The 25,855-nt window shown below is 45.6% G+C and overlaps 2 protein-coding genes across 2 annotated transcripts in view; one reads left to right on the top strand and one right to left on the bottom strand.

Moving 5' to 3' along the window:
- The window catches only part of macrod2 (mono-ADP ribosylhydrolase 2), a 495,356-nt gene that overhangs the window by 401,831 nt on the left and 67,670 nt on the right, over positions 1 to 25,855 (bottom strand). The window lies entirely within an intron of this gene.
- On the top strand, positions 1,650 to 13,961 carry flrt3 (fibronectin leucine rich transmembrane 3). The gene is made up of 3 exons (XM_076285487.1): positions 1,650 to 1,951; positions 8,770 to 9,554; positions 10,689 to 13,961. The coding sequence occupies exon 3, from the start codon at positions 10,732 to 10,734 to the stop codon at positions 12,676 to 12,678; it is 1,947 nt and encodes a 648-aa protein (XP_076141602.1). The 5' UTR covers positions 1,650 to 1,951; positions 8,770 to 9,554; positions 10,689 to 10,731; the 3' UTR covers positions 12,679 to 13,961.

Below are 25,855 nucleotides of genomic sequence, written 5' to 3'. Positions count from 1 at the left end.
GAAGAGAATCAAGTCTGACCCTTTCTCACCTACAAATCTGCAGTACGCTTGACCCCCCACCACCATCATCCCACTGCAACCCCTCTGAACCCCCCCCCCCCCCCCGCCTGTCGGGAACAACACCTGGGCCTCTCCGGTTTCCATTCCGCAGACAGCCTGGACAGTTTGCCTCTGAGGGCTCCCGTGCAGGTTATGGTAACTCAATATCACCTCTGCCACTTCAGGCCAGCCCAAAACACACTCTCACAAAGACGAGTGCTGGGTAACAACAGACGCCTCCTCGTCATGATGAGGGGACACAGAGAAAAAGAGAAAGAGAGAGGGGGAAAAAAGGAAAAGAAAAGTAGCTGATAAGTGGAGCACTTTGTCTGAATGAGGGCTCTGGCAGATGTTAAGGTTTGCGCAGGATGGCCGTTTCAGGCTAACAAACAGCCTCTCCAGATGGGGACAATGGCAGCTTAACTTCCGAGCTCTTCTCCCCTGTCAAAAACAGCTGACTCGCACACACCGGGGTGAGCGGAGGTCATCCCCGGCCTTATCTGCCCCGCTCAAGGACCGCCGCGCTCGCCTCTGATTGGTCCGCGGTCTGAGTGCTGGCGGAGTGGTGTCATGGGAAGACTAATGGAGGAGAGAGGGTAGGATATCAAAAGCACCAAGAGAGTGATGGGGGCAATTAACAGCGAGGGAAAAAAATTACATCAGTGAGTGATGAATGTGGAGACAGAGAGAGAGAGAGAGAGAGCAGGAGAGAGAGGGGGAGAGAGAGAGAGAGAGAGAGAGAGAAGAGTCATATCGCATTTCCTTGAGACACTGGCCGCCTCAGGAGACAGAGAGCAGGAAGGAGCAGGCAGAAGAGGAGGGGGGAGGCATGGAGGCAGCAGGGAGAAGGGCTTTTATTCTGGGGTCTCCTCCACTGTAGCCCCCGTATGGTACCAGAAGAAACCACACTTGTTGGCAACGTGCTGCAGCATCGATGTGTGGTGACAGAGTGGCTTTTACATTTGAAGAGGGTTGTTTCTGTTGGCCTGATGCTTTTAATATAAAACCAAAACATGGACTCTGGGATTGAGGTAGAGAATCATCCATTAGCATTCATCCACGAGTACAACAGGAACACATTACATATATTTATATATATATCTCCCTTTTACATGTATGCACGCACACACACACACACACACAATAACCATAACAGCAGGGTCCACAGACACAAAAAGCAATACCTGAAAAAGTACTCAGACTCTCTCTCACACATTGAGAATAAGAGATTTTCTCTCACGCACATACACTCCCCCCCCCACCCCACTCACCTCACCTACCACTAGACACACACGTTTGAAAAACCACAAACACCTATCCGCTTGCACGGCCCCTCACCGTCTCCTCTTTCTGCGCCTGGTATTTCTCTCACCGTTTATTCACATACACATGAGGTAGGCGCAAAACAAGTCATCTCACTTTCTCCTGCTCCCCCTAGTGGTCACCAGGCCTACCCGCAGAGAGGTGCTGAAAAGCTGGAATGAAAAGACCAGGAGCAAGAGGGACTGGGGAAGGGGAGGAAAGTGAATAAGGCCCCTCCCACCGATGACATCAGCGCTCTACTGAAGCAGAGCTAGAGGCAGATGTAGGCTCACACTTGTAGTGCGCTCTAGGCAGCCGATCTGTCCTGCCAGTCCTCCTGTCCTCTCCAGAGCCTAAGGAGTGTGTGCGAGTGTAAAAGTGTGTTGAGGACACCACAACGCAGAGAGTCACACACACGCGAGCGATCACGCACACGCACACACATGCACAGTGCGACCACACCGCTGCTGCTGCGGAGAATTTCTGTACGCGAGACTGGGTTTTGGATCTGGAAACACCGATAATTTCACCCTGTTGGATTTACTCTACTGGCTGACTGATTTTTGATAAGGATATTTTTGGTTTCCCTTTATAGTTGTTGATTCCCCAGGTAAGTGTGCATTGTTATGGATCTGTTGCTTTCTTGTGAGAGGCGCTGATCCGTCACTTGAATGTTATTACTAACAATAAAATGACATACTATATATATTGTATTCCATGATTATTTTATACAATGGGAGGAGGTGTTTACATTTAACGTTAATTTTATATTTCACACGCATCAACATCAGTCCCAACCTTCAGCAGACTTCACTAACACTGTGCGTAAAAAGCTTTCTCCACCAAAAACTAATACCTATACGTTACGCAGGAACAAATTAGTATCATGAATATAACAACATCATACACCGCCTGAACTCAAAGACAAAATGCAGTAGGCTAGGGTTTTGCATGGGTCTCTGTAGAATACGTAGGCAAACAGAGACCTGTTTTTTCATCCAGTTTCAGATTTATCATAAATTGTCACGATTCTTGAAACCGTTCGCCGTTTAAGTAACATTAGAGGAGATAAGTTGTTCCACTGTCGTCTATGCGCAATTCTCCCTTTTCGTGGACTCCGTGTGAGACAGTGAGACAAACACACATCGCTCCACTTTACCCTGGGCATTGCAGGGTTTTCCCTTTTTTCTGTTACTATCTGCATTTCTAAATAGATTTTCGAGTTATGGCAATGCACGTCGCTGGCACAGGGTAAAGGGCCAAACTGTGCCAATGTCGACTTTTCTTTACGTATTAAGCGCGAGCAACAGGGACCTAAAAAACTTCCGACTTTGAGAATTGTGTATTATCTTCTATATTTTTTGCCATTGGTTACGGGTGTGAAACCCAACTACAGTCTCCGACAGGGAGAAAGAAGGCAGAAAGCGGGGTAGATTGTTGGCAATGCCTTCGAAGACCGAGCTTTGGATGTCTCTGCTCTGCGAGTGCCTGGAATTACGATGCCTATAGGAGATGCAGATCTTGACACACGGGGCAGCTTGTGTTGCTGGGAGAAATCCGCTAAATGCTGTTGTCGACCAGTGGCTGTTTGTATTCCCTCATTAAACCAAACAGACGTAAAGGCCTTGATAAGTCTCCTTTCATGTGGCATCTGATTTTCAGCCACGTACTTCCGTCTGATTTGTAAATTGTGAGGGATACCCTTTTGCGCATAAGGCAAACAGACCTGACAGATATGCGATAATTCGTCTGTTTTAAATCTGTTAGGGTCCATCAGATTGGATAAGACTAGTGTTGATATTATCACGTAGACTTTAGCTTATTAGGTGCCGTCGAGCCTGAAGCGGTGCCACACAACTATCACGGCTCTGTTAAGATAAATATCGTCTGGTCTCAATAAGCATCCAACGGCAAAAAGCCCTGCTTAGGCGATAACCCCCAGCTCTATCAGATAGATCTGATTAACTCGATTTTTAAATCTGCATTGAACTGATACTGGTTTAAGCCCGTGTTAGGTCTATTAGTTGCAAATTGACACAGCGGCAACCTCTACAATTATTCCTCACTTTATTTTCAGAAGGTTAGCTATATAGTGTTTAAGATTATTTAGAGTTATATATTTTAAGGGTTATGCAGACATTTACTCATTCTCCTGCCCCTCTCTGACCTGTCTTCTATTTAATATTTCAACAGAAAAAGAGACACATTTGGGTGTGTGACTTATTTAGAGGGGCAGATCAAATTAACCATGCCATTGATCTTGATGAAATGGTGTCAAACCCCCACTTAGCTATCTCCCTTCTTTGAAGTAGAAACACAGTGGTGTTTGTGTTGACTCACAATCAAAGCCAATAACACCTCAAATACACAAGCAAGTAGCGACTTCTCACTGTGGCTGAATCAAAATGGAGAGTAGAACTCAGCGCTCGTCCGATCTGAAAAGCTAACGGTGGCTGTAGTGTATGTTTACTGGCAGCTACAGATGGAGAAGGCCCATTGTTTAGAGTGTCGACCACCACAGGCAAATCGCAGTGGCCCACTGCATTCATGGGGAGTCAACGCTAAATGGATGAGTCTTTCAGGCTTTTAGAGGGGAGTCTGTCACCTTTTGTGCCCCTGACAAAACAAAAAAATAATAGTCGGACAGAATTCCGCCCTCATGTCGGACCCTAACCTTTAACCTAGGCAATCAAAGTTAGGTCTGTCTATTCTTCCCCATCCAGAGTTAATTTTTAAGCATACATTTTAAGCAACTTTTTGCAACTAATATGCTTTGGCTAAAATACACTAGACATATAGTCTGGAGATGGACAGACAGATAGGGAACAGGTGAATCACAGCTTATGCAAATACAACGTACATCAATTTCTCCCCCTGTCAGAGCCTACCCACATGCAGCAGAGTGTAGGCAAATCAAAATGAGTCTGTCTACATGTCCACTGGCTACAACAAACACCCTGGCTTAGCAGGGGGTGCGTACGCGTGGCAATTAAGGCTCTACCAGTCTTACTGCGTGTTCTGTGTGTGTGTGTGTGTGTGTGAATGGATGTGTACGAGTCAGTTAGACGGTCTGTTGGGCTCCTCACACAAGCCTCATGCAGGAGCGCCTACCACCCCCAAGTGGGGAAAAGCAGCGCAGCTGCCGCAGACCTTCCCTTTTCAGCCGGCACAAAAGAGAGCGAGACCCCCCGTCTGCCCCCAGACTCCTCTCTGCCTACGGAGGCCTGGGGACACACGGGGGTGGGGGAGCGTGTGTGTGTGTGTTGGGGTGTGTCTGATCATTTGCTTAGCTCTAAAATACAGAATTTAGTTGCTCATTTTACATTTCAGCCACGTCCAAACTTTTGTTCCTGCTTTCGTTGGCGACATCATCTTCCTTTTTGTTGTTTTTATCGTCCCTTTTTTGTGATTGTAAATAGCAAAGCAGCAAAAGATATCCCTGAGTGGCTTGTGAACATGTGCACAGAGAGACACAGTGTAGAAAGGCCAATCCGTTGGAACTGGCCTAGGGTGCTGCATTTATTATTTAATGGGGAAGAAAAATCTGTTTTCTCTCAACTGGAACCAGACACAAGCAGATCCATACTGAACAGAGGCCAAAGCTAAAAATAACTAGATCATTTTATATCGTTGGTTTAATGTCAAGTCATGCTTGGTAGACCTCCCTTTTTTGTATTAATTTATACTAACTCTGAAAAGGCAACAACACAAAGACTGTTATTTCTTATTTGAGAAACTAGGATAATATTTGTTTTCGACATAAGTGTTTAAGCAGTCAAACTTAACCATAATCTTAATATCTTAATCCTAAATACTGCACATAAATAGGGGAGAAAATACTCCTCATCATGTCTGCTTCCCTACACAATTTTCATTGTTTTAAGCTTGAGAAACTTGTGAAACTCTCTTCTGAGTATTACTGTATTAAAGATACAATGTGCTCTGAAATACTTTTTGGCAGGCATGAAATTGTTTCCATTTAATTCTCCCTCGTCATGTGTTATCCATATTCGTTTGTCTGCAGGGCATGAAATCCTTTGCCCAGTTACTGTAGCTTAGAGACCACATTAGTGTGTGTTGAGCCCATTGTGAACCGCTCTGTCTGGGCCTGGCTTGCTGTGCCTGTAACACACACACACACACAGTTTTTGGACCAAGATGCTCCATTTAACTTCCACTAGTACAGAGCAATGGAGCAGAAGCAGGTCTGACCATTAGAAAAATCTCCTGACGGCTTAAGGATCTTATTAAACCGATAGAGAGAGGTGTCCATCACCGAATGCTTCTAACCCCCAGCTCCTTGGCTTCACACACTCACACACACACACAAAAGAAAAACCTTGTTTTGTACGAGTGGAGTAAAAGGAGAGAGAGAGAGAGAGGGGTGGGGGCTTAAAAGTTGAACCGAATGGAAAAAAGGCAGATAATGCTGAGAGGAGAGACGGACTAGGGCCACGAGAGGAGACCCTGCTTGGGCTCCCCGCGAGCAGATTCCAAGGCCCTCATGCTTGCCTTGTAATGAACAATGGGCCGCAGCTACTTTGGTGAAATCCGATGAGCGTGGAAAAAAGCAGCTAGCCAGGCCGACTAAGAAATTGGCACTCATCACCTCCACAGCGGGGCCGGCCTGGTTAACGGAGCCTTAAGTCAGTAGCGGAAATATTCCAGAAATAATACATACAATACATACGCTGACTACAGCTATTTTGTTCACATTCCTTTGTATTTATTTATTCGTTTTGGAGGGAGGGGGTGGTGGTTACTGTTTGCCTGCTAAGCAACACCCTGCCTATCGGCCTGTGTAGAAATCTGGGCTGTCCTCTCGCAGACCTTCTAGCCACATTGCCTGTTGTTGTCAGCTAATGTCCGTGGCAAAGCTCCATCACACTCTAATTAGCGGACTTGTAAGCCCTGACTCCCTAAGAACAGATGTTTGTTATACCATTGGCAGTGTAGTGTGTTGTGTAGTGCATAAATTAGCAATACATTTCCCAGGCTTATATCTGGAAATGTAAGTATACTAATTGAATATCTTCGGGATTCAGGTTGATGCATATTTAAAACACATAATCAGAATTTCAATTGTGTTATGCTGCTGTTGTATAATTCATATCATTAGAATGATTTTTGGTCTTCACAATCAAAATGTGTGAAAAAAAGCAACACCCTTGATTTTTACCAGAGAAAAACAACTGTGAGAGCAGTTAAAAAAAACAGTGAAAACACTGATTGCAGCAGGGCCAGACTAAAGCTAAAATGGCAAAGGGCAAATTAAATATGTTATTTAGGGGAGGGAAGGAAAACAGGAAATAACTGCTTGTGGAGTTACACAAGATTTTCATGGTTGGCCCTGGAATCTATTACCGCTCTTCTATGCCTATACGTTATATAGGCCCATCAGGCCATTTGAAGTATACTAAGGTCACATCTGTTGTTCTCCTCTAATCTACAGTTACAATAGCGCGATGTGCCACTGTATTTAGATACAACAGAAGGAAGGGCTGTATTATTAGACTCTGTCTTTGGCTGGACTCCTAATCGAGTTACTCCGAGGCTCTCTCAATTCCCTAATCTTCCCCTCTTGTCAGGGACTACAACTGTTAAGTGGCCAGGGTGCGTGTTACCTGACTTGCCTCCTCTTGTTCGACACAGCGAGGGGTTAGCAGCGCCAGGGCACGGGGAAGCTTCCAGGCAAGGACGCAAACTATTGTGTTTGTCAGAAAGGGCCTGTGTCGTTTGGCTTTGGCTAGGGAAATTCTATTTTTACACGCTTGTGTAAGGAAAGGCTGCTGCGCTTGAAGTAGGCCAGGGGAGGGAGCAGATGGGGGCAGGGGTGTGTACGGTGGTCGTGGTGTGTGTGTGTGTGTGTGTGTGTGTGTGGACTCTGGAGGTGGCGAGCATAAGATGGCCATCTTGGTATTCATGAGAGGTCCAGATGAGCCAGGTTCATTTCCCATGTACATTTTTAACCCGAGTGAGGGCATTTGTGGGGGTTTTTCCTCTCTTGTTCTTGCTCCGGTAGCTCATCAAGTTGGCTGAAGGGTCCAGTGCACACGTGTGTGTGTGTGTGTGTGTGTGTGTGTGTGTGTGTGTGTGTGTGTGTGTGTGTGTGTGTGTGTGTGTGTGTGTGCATGGCCCCAGAGGACAGGGCAGCTGTGCTTTAGGAAAGAATCAGCATTGATCAAGCTCCAGTCAGATTTACGCCCCACACACACACACACACACACACACACCCCTTGCATCTTTCCCCCATATTCAACCATTTTCTCATTTTCGTTTTACAACCAGGAGCCAGGCAGAGCGAAAACACTGAAAGCACAATCCACCAGACAACTGAGCAAAGCTGGAACAACCCGCCCACAGCCATTGTGACAGAGCCTTAGCGACTGTAGCTTTTCATATGCAAAGAAATTCTTTTCTCCCATCACCATAGAAAAAAGCCGAGGGGGGGTTGGGGTTTTGGGGAGGTGGGGGAGTGCGAGGGTTAGAGGTGGTCAGGCTAATGCACACAATCACCAGAGTGGGCAGGGGGGCAAGTTTCTTTTTTCTTTTTTCCAAAAATCCCAAACAGTCCTTCTAATCCAGGTTTCACAAATAGTGGCCTTCTCTATATTTCAGGCAGACAACTTAAGCCAAAGTAAGCCAAACTGCAAAGGTATCTGCTGGCACAGAGAAACACCATAAGCTTTAAACGCCATCTCCCCCACCGGGAACAGCTGAACAACCAGAAGAAATGTGCTTTATATAACTGCTCTTCATGTTACTCATGAACTCATTTAGAAGTAAGCCTATGCATGAAACTAGTTTAATGCATAAAGACTGGTTTAATGCATTTTTTCTTACATCTTTTATGTTAACCTATTCATAAATTAGATATCTACCTTAAACATATAAGCCTAATTATCCAGTTATTGCTCACTTAAACAGCTAATATTGTTCCCCTTTAAATAAAAGCCAAAAAGCCAGATGTTTTTTTTTTTATTTATTTTTTTATTTTATGATTACGGTGGCAGTAAACTTGACTTGGGCACAGTGATAGTGACAGTTATTTTGTGTTGTTTAATGTTGTTTTTAAGGATCCAACCACTTACTTAAGTGCAACAGTGCGGTGCAAAACTGTATCCATCTAGGAAATGTAATCTTCCATTTAACTTAATGGGCATCTGTACAGCAATCAGCTGTAACGGCACACTAAAATCAGTGCCTGGGAATTCAAGTCTGTAGAGCACTCTCCCTCAAAGGCAGTGTTGGGTGGAAATGTTATACCAGAAAACTTTCAACTGTTTTTTTCCCCACCCTCCCCGAATAAGACCTTTCAGATATGGGACCAGCAAAGGTTTATATGACAAGTTTGGAATTTAGCTGGGAAATGCTGCCTGCAAAGACGTGAGATGACTTAACGTGTTTCCCCTCTAATTGTGTTTCCAGGGAGTGACCTAAGAAGAGGTGCAGCATGGGAAACTCAGTGGGCGTCTGACAGGAGAGACCGCAGGTTCCCGAGGAGAGAGAGGAGGGGACCGGGACGACGTTGACGTCAACGACGACGACTACGCCAGTGCACAGTGTTCCCTCAGAGCCACGAGGCTGGATACATTATTCATGCCAGAGCCTGGAGCAAGAGAACAGGATTCTGGGATTGCCGGAGGGCTGGGCGTTCGGAAGTAAGCGGGCCCTGGATTTGAGCCTCTGATTCGGGCAGCTTGACATGGCTCAGCCTTAGTTTGGGCCTCTATGCCAGGTTCAGTCCGCATAGGGGGAGAGGATCTACTGCTGTCTTGGCCTATTCCGTCTCAACAAGGAGCCTCTGACCAACACAAAAGGGTCTAATTTGGAGGCCCAAGCTATTGCTCCAGCACATAAAGGGATTCTGCATGCGCCATTTGTTTTTTTCCTTAATATTCTCAGAATTTCATGCAAGCATCGGAGCAGGAAGCCTGAGGTTTGTCTCAGCAGCAGAGGAGCTTTCTTTATAGGTTTATCTACCATGGCAAAGCCTTTGATGGCATGAACCCTGGACACTGCAGTACAACACAAAAGGTCAGCCGCATAAACAAGGATCAGTTCAGCAAATACCAGCCGGGTCAGGATCTAACCAAAAGAGACCCCTCAGACAACGTGGACAAACAGCTCCAGAAAGGAACAAGAAAGAGGAGCTTAAAGGCCTCATTGGATTGCTGGTGGCTGCAGAGGATTTGCTGGTTCTTTTAAATCAGGTATGACAAATGTGAATGGCTGTGCCCCTCTCCGCCTGACTGACCAAAACCACAGAAAAGCAGGAAGAGAGGTCACGACAGCAGCGCATAATTAAAGTAATAAATCAGTATTAGACTAATTAAACAGAAAACCACACTTCAGTAGACACAGGAAAAAAAGACACCAGCCAGGAAAAAAGCCAGGAACAAAAGTAGTTCACATATTGTGTTGTTTAGAATTAACTGCAAAAAAAGTCAGTGGAAAAGATTTGCTGTTGATTTGGATTTCTCTTTTTCTTTTTTCTCAGGCTGTTCTCTGTTTACAGCTTTATGTGTCTGCGGTAACAATTCAAGATAATCAATTCAAGTAATTCCACCAGTAAATGGTCTTGCATTTATTCAGGAGATTACATTTAGATTGAGAAACTATTTTACATGTGATTAGAACCAACATTTCTAACAGTTCAAACAAAGCAGAAAATCAATAGCTTACACACCTTTTTACTTCTCCATCAGTATTCATGGAGAAATGTTTTATCTCTTTCTCTCCTCTCCACACCTTGTGAAAAAGGGAAAAGCCTAATCTGAAATGCCTCACCACGGATGCAAATCCGGGAGAGAAGCCGGGTGAAAGAGCAGGAGGGTTTTACAACAGTTAATCAACAAGGCCTGACTTGTTCACCCGTGCAGTCTGCTGCCATGAAAGGCAGCCTTGAAACACACAGTCTCACTAAGGAAATGTGTAAAACAACTAGACCCTGCTCCAGCTATTATATTACAGAAGCCAGCGAGGAGGACAACAAAAATGCACAGGCACTCAATTCAAAGTCAGGCTCATACAGCAATGGGTTTCAACCTCATTTTAACAGCAATTTATTTTTCACTTGTACCTATTTTCCTCAAAAATGACTTTAATGAAAATATTAAATCACCACAGGCACTGGCACATTTGTACTTTTCCTGGTTTGACAATATCTGTGGCCACTTCTGATTAATTTAACAGGAAACATGGTGTCCTAAATTGCATCATTTAGAAAGAAAAGTTGCTTGAGGCTGCATTTATACAAACCGTAATTATTAGAGCATGATAGTGCTTTTCCTCAAAAGGCCTTTTGCATTAAATTTTCTCCTCTGTTTTTTTTCCCTTTCCTCCAGGGGATTTCGGCATAATCAGTCTACACAACAGACGACTCTCAAGATGGTGTGTCCGAACAGATTCCTCCTTACTTTCCTGATCCATGCTGGATTACTCCTGTGTCTGGCCAGGCCACTGGTCACCTGCCCTTCCCAGTGCCGCTGCGACGGGACGTTCATCTACTGCAACGACCGCGAGCTGACCTCCATCCCCAGCGGCCTCCCAGAGGACGCCACCGTCCTCTTCCTGCAGAACAACCGCATCAAGAGTGCCGGGATCCCCACGGACCTGCGCAGGCTGGTCAACGTGGAGAAGATCTACCTATACTGCAACAACCTGGATGAGTTCCCGACCAACCTGCCTTTAAACGTGAAGGAGCTTCACCTGCAGGAGAACAACATCCGCATGATCACCCACTCCTCTCTGGCGCAGATCCCGTTCATTGAGGAGCTACACCTGGACGACAACTCTGTTTCAGCGGTGAGCATCGAGGAGGGGGCTTTCAGGGACAGTATCCACTTGCGACTGCTCTTCCTGTCCCGCAACCACCTGAGCACGATCCCTTCCGGTCTACCTATGTCCATCGAGGAGCTGCGCTTTGACGACAACCGCATCTCCTCCATCTCAGAGCTGTCGCTGCAGGACCTCATTAACCTGAAGCGGCTGGTTCTGGACGGGAACTTGCTCAACAACCGGGGCATCGGGGAAATGGCCTTCGTGAACCTGGTCAACCTGACAGAGCTCTCACTGGTGCGCAACTCGCTGACGTCGCCACCAGCCAACTTGCCTGGCAACAGCCTGGAGAAGCTGCAGCTGCAGGACAACCACATCAACCGGGTGCCACCTGGGGCTTTTGCTTACCTGAGGCAGCTCTATCGCTTGGACCTGTCCGGCAACAACCTGAGCAGCCTGCCCCTGGGTGTCTTCGAAGACCTGGATAACCTCACCCAGCTGCTGCTGCGGAACAACCCCTGGTATTGCAACTGCCACATGAAGTGGGTCCGTGACTGGCTGCGCACCCTGCCGTCAAAGGTCAATGTGCGGGGCTTCATGTGCCAGGGCCCGGACAAGGTGAAAGGCATGGCTATCAAAGATCTATCCAAGGAGCAGTTTGACTGCACGGACGAGGATGTACCCCCCATCTACGAAACCACAACGGTCTCTAACACCCTTCCCCCCTCAAAGCCACAGTGGCCCTCCTATGTGACTAAAAGACCCGTGGTCAAAGTGCCGGATATAAACAAACACTACCGTAGCACAACGCCGTCTGGGAGAAAGATCATCACTATAAACGTCAAGTCCAGCAGCGCAGAGACTGTCCACATTTCCTGGAGGGTGTCACAGCCTATGACCGCCTTGCGGCTCAGCTGGCTAAAGCTGGGACACAGCCCCGCCTTTGGGTCCATCACAGAGACCATCGTCCAGGGGGAGAGAACGGAGTATCTCCTCACCGCTCTCGAGCCCGAGTCCTCCTATCGGATATGCATGGTTCCCATGGAGACTAGTAACATTTACCTGTCGGACGAGGCACCCGTTTGCATAGAGACAGAGACCAGTTCCCTGAAAGCGTACAACCCCACCACCACCTTGAACAGGGAGCAGGAGAAGGAGCCTTACAAAAATTCCAGTCTGCCTTTAGCTGCTATTATTGGTGGGGCCGTAGCACTTTTGGCCATCATCATGTTGGCGCTGGTGTGCTGGTACGTGCACCGGAATGGCTCTCTGTTTTCCAGAAATTGCACGTACAACAAGGGCCGGCGGAGGAAGGATGACTATGCCGAGGCCGGAACAAAGAAGGACAATTCCATCCTGGAGATTAGAGAGGCTTCTTTTCAGATGATACCTATAAATCATGTTCCTGTGTCCAAGGAGGAGTTTGTGATACACACTATTTTCCCTCCTAATGGCTTGAGTCTCTACAAAAGTCCGCCCAGCGACATGAAGAACAGTATGAACAACAGAAGCTTCAGAGACAGTGGAATACCAGATTCAGACCACTCTCACTCATGATACTCCACACAGACTTTGGGAGGAAAAAAAGACATTTGATCATGAATGAGTGACTTGAGAAATAGTTGGTCTTTTGCAACACACTGGATCTAAAAAGACTGAGAAAGCAATGTTCTGTACATTTGCCATATAATTTATATTTAAGGACAATTTATTAAAAGAAAAATGTTCAAATTGCAGGCCATCATTGAGCTGGCAGTGAATGCAGTCACAAACTGCAATTCTATATTTTAGAGATTTGTAGTAATTTGTACTGTATTTCCTTTCCTTAAGGTTTCTGACCAATTAAAAACGTTGTGTTCTACTGAAATATGATGACTTGTCAACTGTGAAAGTGGGTTTTCATTGCTGTGTTGAACAATCAGAGTTTAGAGAACTTGTAGTATAAAGCACAGGTCATTCGTTTTGCTATGTTTCTGTCAGAAAAAAAAACAAATGGAAAGGCAAAATCATGAATACCTTGGGAAAATAGGGCACAGCTGACTAAAGAGTAAATACATGGAGGGAATAGGGCCATTTTGTCTTGCCTAGGGAAGAACACACTGCATTATATGCATCCTCAAGGCAACGCAGGGCTTGTGTCTGGAATCCTAGTTAAAGAGTTAACCAAGACGGAGTAGTTTCAGACTATATTTCTCTACATTGTTTTGCTTGTGGAGATAGATTACCGTACCCCCCGTAGTTTGGGACCTGCAGACCCACAGCACAGTTTCCCTGGACTAAACTCCTGTGTCTTCAGCGCCACTGACTGGGTCACAGCACAGCGCAGGTGACATTTAAGCACACAGATATATTTTACAAGGAGATGGTGGTCTTTCAGTAAAAACCAGGGCAGACAAGGTGACACAGGAGAAAACAAATCTCAATTGTTCAAGTCAACAAGGAAAAATAAGAACAACATCAGAGCTTTCAGTACAGTGTTCCATAAATGTCAAGAATGCCCTTCAAAAGTCATATATTCTGGGCAGTAAAAAAATGATATGGTAAGAATTACATTTTGGCTTTTTTGGAATACAAAGTGTCCGCAATTTTTTATTTTGTTTTGTTTTTTTAATAAGAAATATTATTTGTATTTTTTCCAATTTAAGCCACTGTTATGTTGCCACAATTTTATTGTTCTTTACAACTTAAGACCAAAGTGCATTGTATGCCCTTTGGCCTGTCTTGTATGTGCCTTGATCCAATGCTTAATGTATTTAGCTTTTTGAAAGAATAAATCAGTGACTTAACTTTTTTTCATACACACTTGAATATGATAAAATATTGGTCATATTACAAAATAAAAGTGGATAAAAATTAAGCACATGGTCTCTCTTACCACCACATAGGCACCCTGAACCCAAGTAGAGCTTACTCCCTCTCTCTATCTCTCTGTCTATTTCTCAGTCTCTCACTTTTCCTTACCACGACACCAATGCCTCAGTACAGGGAGTCTGCTCTATAGAGCAGCATCTGCTTGAGGCTGAGAGTGATCTTTTGTGAGGCTTAGCCATGTATGACTTATCGGTTTGGCCAGAGTGGGGAAATATCAGTGTGACTGTCTGCGGAAGCTAAATTAGCCCTATGGAGGGATGAGACACAGAGTGAGATGCGCCTCGCAACCACAGGGGGAGATGTATCTAATGACTAGCTAGCATACGGAGGGTGGCGCAGGCCCTGCTGGGGCCGACTGTCAGCACGCTGCGCTTGGCCGTAAACACCGAGACAGCTCCAGGCCCCTGGCGGAAAGACATTGTTGCCTTTCATTTATGCATGGCCCACACACACACACACACGTGCGCACGCACACACAGGCGCGGCAGACAGACACCCACTGAGACAGGCAGAGACACACATGCACACATATAAGGCACATGAACACACTCTGTCACACACACACACGCACTCACACATGAATAGATGCTTACCAAGATAAAGCACTAGAAATACCCGAGACACATATGCGAACACACTTACAGTGCGTCAGTGCCCCCACGCTTGCACACACACGACGTCTCGAAACATACGCAGAGCACACTAGCACACAACTTTAATTACAGTACAGAGAAGAGGTTAAGAGCACCAGGAATGATCCAAACCTAAAGTATACACAGACCGTCCTTTTGCACTAAATATATCACATCACATCAGCAGTGAAAGAAAGTGCACACACAGGCTCTTACGCTGCTTTTAGCTTTTGTTTAATAAAACCCTGTGTCTCACACAGGCGATTGTTGATATTTCACTTCTATAAAAACTGCTCTCGTTTCTGCGTTCTGTTTGAGTGTGGTTGTGCTTAATAAAAAGCCTTCAATACTGTGACAACATGCCTCTAAAACAAAGGGCTTTGTCTAGGGCTCAACCAATCACCCGCTGCCCAGAGAGAACAGAACTCTATTCACATTCTGATTCTGATGTTCTGATGACCGTCTCTCTTCCCCCACGAATCTGAAAGCCACCACTGAGAGTTATGTTCCCAGGGCAATATTACCAAACTGTGAATGTTCGGTTTTGAATGTATCTGCTTTCTGTGGTCTGTGATTGTGGAGACATAGTGCTCCATGAAAAACAATGTTTGGTTACTGGCAGATAAAGAGCTATTTAAGAGCACATAACTGCATGGCTGTCACTAGACAAAGAAATGGTCACTTCTCAAGTTCTTTGGTGTAACTGATCTCAGCACCACAAAAACAAACATGTCTTAAGTTTAATGGCTGGGTAATAGTTGTATTTCCTTGTTTTGATTACTTAAAATGTAAAGCATGCATTTAATGAATATATTTTAGTTCAGTTCTGTGGAAAATAGCAGGATATAACTAAAGGTCTATGAAAAAACACCCATACCTGCTTATTTAGCATCGAAATGCTTTCTGTCCTGTTTTCCTGAACCCACTGAATACAAATACGGGACTAAAATCAGCCTTCTTGGCTAAATCTGTAATTCCCCTGACTTAGACATTTGGGCCAATCTTTAATCTTGACATTGTTTTGCATTTGTCATACACGCGGCCCCGGGACTTCAGGCATCAAGCTCTTCCGAACAGATGAGATCACCTCAATTTCATTAGCTAGGAGCTCTGCCTCTTACCAGAAAGTGTGTGTGGTGTGGTGTGGTGTGGTGTGGTGTGTGTGTGTGTCCGTTATTGATGGTTTTTCTGCTCTAAGTAAATTACTCCCTGGTCTCTCTGATGAATTCTTAGCATTTCAGCACTTAGATACAAAAGAGGCACACCAGAGTTTTCACAGAAACATATCTTTCCTGTATACTGAACCCAGGGTCGTCCACAAAGGGGATAAAATATCACTATATTTACACATCTAGAAATATCACATTTTAACCTGCTTTTGAACGAACTGGCTTAACCTGGTGACAAAGATTAGCAAGAAAAAAAACACGCTCACTGCTTGATGACCTGATGTGACCCAGTCGCCCTTTTGACCTCTTTGTTGATGCACTGCTCGATCCTCCACATGTCTTTCAGAACTCAGAGAAATCATTTACCAACGTTAATGCTACCTAGAACTTTCCTCATGAAAGAACTCTCATTTAAAGCCCCCGTCCTTCTACTGCATCTATAGATCGATCTCTCTGAAAGACGGACACGAGGGCAAGGCCATACGTTATGGCTGAAGTTTATAAAGCACAAGCAGAGACCTTCATTTGACCACCGATGATTTGACCCCCAGTGACCTATGCTCAATGGTTTTAAAGAGACCCTAAACATGGCAGCAGAAGCCCATACGACTAATCGCAGGTCACCCAGGGACAGTTGAAAGCGGGGTCAGGGAAGAAATGTGAAAAATGAACGAAGGCCATAGCAGAGACACATAGTCTGCCATTCAACCAGAAGGAGAAAGATTTATAGATACTGCAACAATAAAACACTTTAACAAATGGTTAGCCACATCTCAGCATGTGAATAGGCCTTATTAATGATGCCAGGTGTTGATAGATGTCCTATGTAGTGGAGACTGTTTAACGCTGACGGGACCATATCAGATGAGGACTATTTTGCATTTATAAGCATTGAGCAGAGAAATCAAATCTGCATTCCAGGGGATGGCAAACAATTAAAATATAGAAAGCATATATCCATGTTTTATTCAGAATGATGAGTCATGACCAATCTATTCACCATTTTTAAAACATTTTACTTATTTAAACTTAGTCTACAACTTACTTTATGAGTTTACATTTTTCCCCACACGGTCATATGTGACTTTTTTTTTTATTTCAGCAAGGACCACTATTTGTCTAATAGATTCATAATTTATACTAGAGAATTGGAAAGTATACAACAATTATCTTTGGTGGAACCAAATAAACTTGTCCCCCCTCTTCTCATCTGAAACTTTCACCTTTTATATACATGACGATATATACTCTGCAGATCCCTTCAAAACCGCTCCTCTACAATTTCTGTGTGTGTGTGTTTGTGTGTGTGTGTGTGTGTTCCCACCCGGCAAACCCCTGTGTTTACCTAAACCCATTTCCCAGAGCACAACCCCGGCTTCCAAAATAAAATAGCGAAAACTTTGGCTAATGAGCCATTTGCCTTCCCTAGCTAGCTTGTATCGTGTCCAAGACATCTTGCACATCAAAGACCGACCCTCTCATTTAACGTCTGCTAAGAATGGAGCGGAACTGAGGTCAGAAGCGAAGCCCAGAGCCGCCACGCGCTCCCCCACTACGACTGCCTCCCTGCCAAAAGCCCAGTCCGCAAAGTGTACAGAGCACATGTGTTACCGAGTACAGTGAAAGTGCATGTATGTGTGTGTTCAGTGTCAGTGTGTGTTTATGTGTGTTTATGTTCACACATGAAGAGTTCAAGGGTCAGTGACAGAGACAAAAAACAGAAGGCATTTTTTTGGAGAGCTCCTTCCCTGGGCAGTATCCATCACCTGGGGCTTTCAAAGCTCCCACATCTGTCTCTGAACCCATCTCCCACCCATTAGGCACACACACACACCATAAACACACGCTAAAATCCAAATGGGCTGAGACAGAAAGGGATACGTGCCGTTTCCAGTAAGGGAAGGGGGGCGGACCACAACATTATTTAGACGCGTCTTTCCGAGTGACATTTGCGGTGGGCCAATGGAGGGCTGCCAGTTGTGTGCTCCCTCTTGTCATGATGACTTGTGTTCGGCTTTGCCTTTTGAAAGATGGTCTTAGTTATAGGGAAAGGCTCTCAACGGCCCTCAAGGTCTTGTGGTGATTTCTCAACTCACAAAGGAAACGAGTGAGGGCTGAAATACTCTGCTTACTGCACTATTGTTGCACGTGTTCCACTGTACTCCCATGGCGAGGCTAGAACGGAATAGTTAGCGACGGTTTTGTATCTCTGGTCTCTGTCATGGCCTTGCTTGGACTAATGCATTTCTTTTTTTTTCTTCCTCCCGCCTCCACCCAACCATGCCCTCTGTTTCCGCTCTCTCTTTCTCTTTCTCTCTCTTCCTTTCACTCCCTCTATCCCTCCATTTCTCTCTATTTATTTATCTCTCTCTCTCTCTCTCTCTCTCTCTCTCTCTCTCTCTCTCTCTCCCCTGTTTGTCCACGGTAAATCAATGACCTGAAATTATAAGGCTCCAGACCCAACAACCTCCTGTCCTCTTAATGAATCCAATTTCTTGGCTGGCAGCACAAAGTATGCACACACATCCATCTCTCTGGGAAACGATCTGACATTAATACAAATTAACAGGAGGCACCATCAGGCCAACGCCGAGTAGCGATGCCACCCAGAGAGGCTAGGTGAATTATTGACGGAGGAAAATGACTTATAGAGCAGTAACACTCCAAAACAGCGGCCTATTTTCACAAAGCATCTGTTAACGCAACAAACGGGAGAAGGGGAAATGATTCAGTGAGCGAGGGGTTGTGTGTTAATCTAGTGAAGCCTATCATATGTTATAAAAATGTCTATTTAATTGACTTTCCTCAATGGGAGACATTTATTCGCGTCCTCCATTAACCAGTTCAAATGATCTTTTAAAAAGGTGATACATCTCCCGATGCCCTTTACAAGATCAACCCTGCGTCCCTCCCTCAGAAGTCAATCGACCCGGCAGGAAGTCCAATGTTGCAAATAATCATTTCGCTCGATGTGAAAGGTCCTGTGAATTACCGACATCCTCTCCCTCTCTCCTGGCGGGGCATGTCGGCGGAGGCACACGGTGGACGGAGCTCCGGCTCACGAGCAGGGGGGCGCTCATTTGCGTGAGGTCAGATTGAAATGTCAGCCCTGTGTTTGCATGTCAATGCAACAGATGCGGACACACACACACACACACACACAGGATCTATTATATATTAGCACTCATCCAGATCCTTCTTTAGTGCAGGTAGTATGGTGTGTCTGATCAACACAATGCAGCTCAAGGTATTTCTGCACAGGTTTCCAGATACAATTCATGACATTAACTCTATTTAAATTCAAATGATCCACTGATAATCTAGATCTCTGTTAGAGATTATCAAAAGAGATATTTGTGCAATTCCATTTGAGGTACTAGCATCTCTTCCTGAACTGCAAGACAATAACACCAATCACAAAATGGCCGCCAGTGGGGTCAGGCTGAGGAGAATCTTCTTTGGATACATTAAGTCGGAGGCTCAGAAACTGCTAAAAGATTTATCAAGCCTTTCACAATGCACTTCTCCCTGACAAAATCATGGTGACACATAGCTAGGGAGTGCGGGGGGGGGCCGTTGACATGAAGAGTCATTCATTACTTCTCTCAAGTTCGTTCCAGCTTAAACCCCTGAGCCAGCTGTGGCCCCACATACATACATACATACACACACACACACACACACACACACACACACACACACACACACACACACACACACACACACACACACACACACACACACACACACACACACACACTCACTCTCATACACACACACACACACTCCCATACTCACTCACTCTCACAACACACACACACACACTCCCATACTCACACACAAACTCACTCACTCTCTCTCACACACACACACACACACACAAACAAACACACACACACACTCTTACTCACTCACCCAGACACACACTCACACATACACATACGTTGAATGTGAGGTTGGCATGGGCTGAGTGTTTCGCTGTAAAGGGTCTTCACAGGCAACACCTGTGTGTTGTCAGGGTGATGCTGCATGACAGGCGAATGGCACCTCAGAGTGTAGTGGTCGGGGGGAGCCGCTCTGAGAGACGTGGAATTCAATACGCCGGCCTTTCAGGAGTGTCACTCGGAGAAAAGTGCTAGTCTAAGTGTCACGCTGGTCATCGTCTACATGGTGTGGAGTGACGTGTGTGTGTGTGTGTGTGTGTGTGTGTGTGTGTGTGTGTGTGTGGGGCCTCAGCTAGGTCAGGGTTTAAGCTGGAACGAACTTGAGAGAAGTAATGGACGACTCTCTCCATGTCAGCGCCCCCCCGCACTCCCTAGCTATGCGTCACCATGATTCATGAGTGTGTGTGTGTGTGTGTGTGTGAGAAAGTCACCTTCGCCTTTTGTTTAGTGGTCGGAGAATATCACATGACGCGTTCTTAATACTCTTCAGCCCAGCCCAGCCCAGCATGGCTGTGTAGCAGCCTGGACAGTGAGGCTCAACACCTGCAACCTTCCGCTGAGTGGGATGCAGTGTAATCTCTTCACTCTGCAATTACCCACCTCTGGAATTATGGGAAATCATTCAGAACCCCCCACCACCCCCTGACACACACCCTCACACACACACACACACCACACACCTGCCTGCCTGCCCAGTGCCTGTTTTTTACGGGTGGTGTTGTCAGCAGCCTCTGTCAGTAAACACGGCCTGTCACTGTTCATCAAGTAGACCCCAGCGTCGTTCCACACACACTCACACCCTGAGGCCATTCTATTCCGCAGCAAAACGAGGTAAGGGGGGGGGGGGGCATTTTACTGTCAGATTTACACACTTCCGCAGAGCTCTTCTTCTTCCTCCTCTGAAGCAGTCTTCGTCTCTCTCTTCTCCTTCAATGATATGTTAATGAAAGCTCCAATATGTAGGCCTACATCTTTGACTGCCTCCTACACGAATCTGGCAGATGGAACTTGTGACTCAGTTATTAATGAGAAAAAAATTGAATTAAACTGTCCTATTTGAATTCCACACAGTCTTTAAAACTGAAAAGTGGCACATCGACTATTTCAGAAGCAGATAGGAAAGAACCTAGAATGTCTGCTGTAAATTCTAAAGAAAATATAGTTTGTGGGGATTTATGTGGGTTTTTTGTGGAGATATTATGAACATTTAGTTGCTGATATGTGGGGTCTGTTCTGCTAGAAAAGGCAGCATCTGAACTGCGACGCAGTGGAAAGCACAACTCAATGTCTCTTCTCACAGTCCAGGCCATCTGTTATAACAAAGGTTCAGACACAAGGGCTCTGTACCAGCTATTCCCAATTTCAGAGTTTTTCACAATAACAAAACAAGAGAGACAGACAGAGACAGGGAATATATCGCTACGGCGGAATCCTGCCAGCCTTTTTTTATTCCCTTTTTTAAATAAATAAAATAAAAATCCACTGAAGCAATTTCAATCCAATGATCCACGAGAGGGTCTAAAGATATAAGCCTGTCTAATCCTGCTCTCTCAGCTGCTTAAGACCTGCCTGTGGCAGCCGGACCCAGATGACAAGCTCTTCAAAAGAGTCACCATGGGCCCTGCGTCTGCACTGACACTACCCTACCCGCTTAAAGAGACAGATGCCTTTTTTACCACAGCATTCTTTTACAATATTCAGCACTCCCACACATTGCCAAGCTTGCACACGTAAACACACACACAGAGACACACACTCAAACACACGGGTGGGCGGCAGTCAATGAAAGTGTGAAAACATGGTCAGAAAGAGAGATTCAGCTCACAGTTAAAGAGCTACCATAACAATCCTCTCCGAGAAGATTTAATCATTATAAGTCCATTTACAGAGCCAGAGACAGCCGTTCTAGTGGCAGCTTTGTTAAAACGAGGTGATGTTTCTCACAATCAATTCAAGAGATTTCCGGAAAAACTATTTTTTGTTCTACCAGAGTAATTCCCGTTAAAAATTAACAAACGCTACATGACCCAAGTCATTTGGGTTGGAAACTTGATATTCTACTGAGGTAATTGTTGGCAAACATTAACAGTCTGTCGCTCAACCAAAGCACCAATAAAGTACAAACAAATAACTGTTGTTCATGTCTACAGCGCTATGTGATAATGGCAGTTCAATCTCAAAAAGCAATATACATGCTTCATTGTTAATGTGGTGGGAAAACAGCAACGATCCACTTCGATCAGGATTGATTTGGAGTGGACCGTAATGAGATTCCTTTGGCTGATCTCTCAATTAACCCTAAATCCCTCTCTAGACCCCTCTCCTTCCATCTCTCCCTCCCTCCCTCTCTTTTTCCCTCTCTTTCTCCCTCCCTCCATCTCTCCCTCTCTTCACTCTCTCTGACGTGCCTTACTCCCTGAAGAAATTAAAACCGTAAAAGCACCACAAGGCCAAGGCTCTTCAGTCACATCAGCAGGGGGGGGTGGGGGTGTGGGGGGGTATGGGCATGTGGGGGGAAAATTTGAGCTGTCTGCACAACAAAATGCAAACGTCTCTGAGGGATTGGAGAGTAAAATCTCCTGAAAGACAGACTGCGCCTAGAGTATGCCTCTGGTTTAGATGAGTGAGAAGCAGGAAAGGACGGGAGGCTTGCAGTGGAGTTTGCGTCGCACCGAGGTCTGCGACAAAGCTTCAGAGATAATTAGAAGTGACTCCTCATTTTCCAGGTGACACACTGGATGATAAGAGGGTTGTGTGCGAGGGAAGGAGGGTGACAGGAAGTTAGTGACTTATCTGCATTTTAATCGAGAGTGCAGTCAACCCTCACGCATGTGTTTTCTTAAATGTGGTGTCTGCATTATGTTTGATTCCCTGTTGCAGACTTAGCAAGGTACAGACCTGGTTAAATCCATACTGAAAGATTTGAGATATTGTGTTTGTAATACTATAAATGTGAAGGTAAAAGAAGGAAGCATTTTCAGTTAAAGCCTCAATCTCACTGGGGTAACATTTGGAAGGGGAGGGTGGGGGATGGGTGAGTGAGTGTATTGTTTCCTGAATAGTCTTGGCACAACTTTATAATATTATGAGAAATACCGCTCAAACTTCGTGTTCAGGGAGACCTACATCATTAGGTAAAGTTGGATCATTTTCAGAATAATGAGAACTTTATTTTTGTCAACCATCTTTTTTTTGTCTGTGAAATCATTTCTCACCTTTGCTTAAATATCATTTTAATCAAAAGAGAGCCTTTCGGAGTACAAACTCATCTCAAAAACTGATAAAATTTTAATATTTCCACAAGGTACTCTGCTTCAACTAATTATTTCCCCCAATCTAATATTCCGACATTTCATTTAAACAAAAACTCAGATGAAGTTCTCTGTTTCTGAGAAAGTCTGCTGGGATCGCTGGCAGGCCAATTCCTCATTCCCTATTAATAGGTTAGAGTATAATTAGCAAGAAAGAACACTGGCTTTCTGTTAGTATGTTAATGAAACATAAAATGGATGCTCAACTGATGGCACAGAGGAACAGGCAAAGGCTGGATATATAACTGAAGATAACAGGGATCTGTCGGTGTTATTTTTATGTAGGCACCAGCTTAATCTGTGGATTGAGAGCCAACACAAACACTTATATATAAGAGAATGTGACTAAAGTTTTAGCGAGTATATTTTTCAGATCACACTGCTAGGGATGTATGTGACATAGTTGGCGAGCCGCCTAGATTTTCTATTTAGCGCAACATTGTCCTCTCCCTCCTGGTTTCCTGTGAGGCTCCCTGACACAGTGCCCTGGACCTTGAGCGCACGCTCCACCCAGCCAACTGTTCCGCCCTGCAATGCCTGGCCGTGTCGACTCGCAATGGTGTGCGTGCGTGCGTGCGGGCAAACGGGAGGCGGTTGTTCTTCTGTCCGGTCACCAGGAGCGAGACAATGGCACCACGAGCGGGGCCATTAATCACGAGCTCTCCGCCTGTGTGTGCCAACATGACAGCCCCCGCACCGAGATGGAAGGGTGGGCGGCGAATCCTGCGACACCCGACCCCACCCTTTGGAGGCCCCGATGGACTTGAATGAAGAAGTCCGACACATTCATGGCCACCAGGTCACTAATCAAATTAAAGTGATAAGTGCTGGAAGAGCAGAAGGCACTGAATGCATTTAGCAAAACGCCTCGCTTCCATTGTCCTGGGCAGGAACGAGTCGACGTTGGGTCCAGCGCCGAACAAACAAAATATAGCATTCAGCGAGTGGACTCAAAGAGAGGGCAGCCTTCAAAGTGGGGGAATTACACAACATTATGTGCCACAAGCCACTAAACTTTTGTCATGGGTGTCGGTGCCAAAAAGCCCATGCGGATTGAGATGCAAATCAACCCTCTCTCTCTCGCTCCCCTTCATTTTCAGACAAACAGATGGCCGTAGTTTTGGGCTAATTCACTTGGCCAAGCATAAGTAATGTTGCACATAAATGCATGGCCAAACCATTATTAGATAACAACATGCATGGGGAATTAAAAAAGAACAAAAATTAGCTGCCACTCAAACCGAGGCGATACATCCATCATGGGGAGTGACGCGCGCGGCTCGGCGGCCCTGGGGACTGACACGGCTGGCCAGGACGAGGGTCAGAGGAGAGATGGGGTCAGTGCGGGAGGCAGCCTGAGCCTTCAGCCTGGATCATTTTAATTATCCCAGTGATGACAGAGAGAGAGGTGGCAGGTGGGAAAAGGGGAGGGCGAGGGGGTGCGTGTGTGTGTGTGTGTGGGGGGGGGGGGGTTGGCTGTGGGTCGAATGCCAAACTGTCCAGCAGGGTCCTGAGGCATAACACAAGCAGTGCAGTGCAGTGCAGCACGTCTCTCTCTCTCTTTCTCCCTCTCTCTTTCTCTTGCTTTCTTTCTCTACTTCTCTGTCTTTTTTTCTATCTGTCCCTCTAGTGCCAAACTGTCCAGCAGGGTCCTGAGGCATAACACAAGCAGTGCAGTGCAGTGCAGCACGTCTCTCTCTCTCTCTCTTTCTCCCTCTCTCTTTCTCTCGCTTTCTTTCTCTACTTTTCTGTCTTTTTTTCTATCTGTCTCTCTAGTTCTCTTTCTCCATCTCTTTCTTGCTCGGTCTCTCTTTTTCTCTCTTCATCTCCCTCCTTCTTGTGAGCTCTCCTCTGGCTTGGCCTCATATAATTGTATTTTCTTTACTTAATTGAAACATTCATAAGTGAATCTCTAGCAGTTTCAATAATTCCACCACGCTACCCTTCACAGGGATGTCCTGAGGGGTAGTCCATTCCTGTCATTTTAATATGTATTTGATAAGCCTTAATATAACGTATTATAACAGAATAGAAGTGTCTGCTTTCTGCCAGCGGTCATCTTAAGTAGCTGTTTAAGGTTTTTTTTTTTATCAAGCGGATTGTAATTTAAATATAGAAGTGGGGCAAGAGAGATGAGACGATTTCTGAGGAAATCCTAAAATCCTTGAGAACGGCCAGCACTCGGCTCAACAAAGTGATTCATTGTAACGTTAAACCGACAGACTTATCTGCTCGCAATTGTCTCGTAGCCCATGGCTCGGCCAGGACGGCCAGGATGGCCAGGGCCCACCACCGTGCCAGCTGCCAGGGATGAGAGGTGTGAGGCAACGGCGCCACACAACACACACTCTACTCTCCACACCACACACACACTCTACTCTCCACACACTCTCATCACACCACAGTCTCCACTGGCATTGGATGACAGGGGGCACCTGCCTCAAGTCTTTCACCTGGTGTGTGTGTGTGTGTGTGTGTGTTCCACTGTGCTGAGCACTTGCTCCTCTTGTCTCTGGGCTGTTGTCAGTCCCACTGCTGAGCTTTCTTTACGTGGTGTGGAGAGTGATGTGAGACACCCGACCCTAGCCCTGACAATGGGGAAATCTATTTCAGCAGAATGACAGCAGAAGAATTAGCCCGATGTCAGGCGCTTCTGATCACCTTAATTACAGACAGTAAGGACACTTAACACACGTGTGTTTCATTGAAATGTCATGATTAACTGGTTTGGAATACATTCACATAGCCTACTAGAAAAGGTCTGACACAGAAGCTGGAAAGGCAGACAAAGACAGAGGAGAGAAGAG

Source organism: Alosa pseudoharengus, unplaced genomic scaffold (genome assembly GCF_046254945.1).
Source record: "Alosa pseudoharengus isolate Yale_2024_CS ecotype anadromous, Long Island Sound unplaced genomic scaffold, YU_APseudo_1.1 YU_APseudo_1.1_scf_15, whole genome shotgun sequence".
Lineage (NCBI taxonomy): Eukaryota > Metazoa > Chordata > Actinopteri > Clupeiformes > Clupeidae > Alosa > Alosa pseudoharengus.
Note: the sequence above shows the minus strand (reverse complement) of the source record. Positions and strands in the feature narration are given on the sequence as shown.

Bases quoted from the DNA above. Each gene is read 5' to 3' on its own strand.
- flrt3 (XM_076285487.1), top strand. From the start codon at position 10,732: ATGGTGTGTCCGAACAGATTCCTCCTTACTTTCCTGATCCATGCTGGA.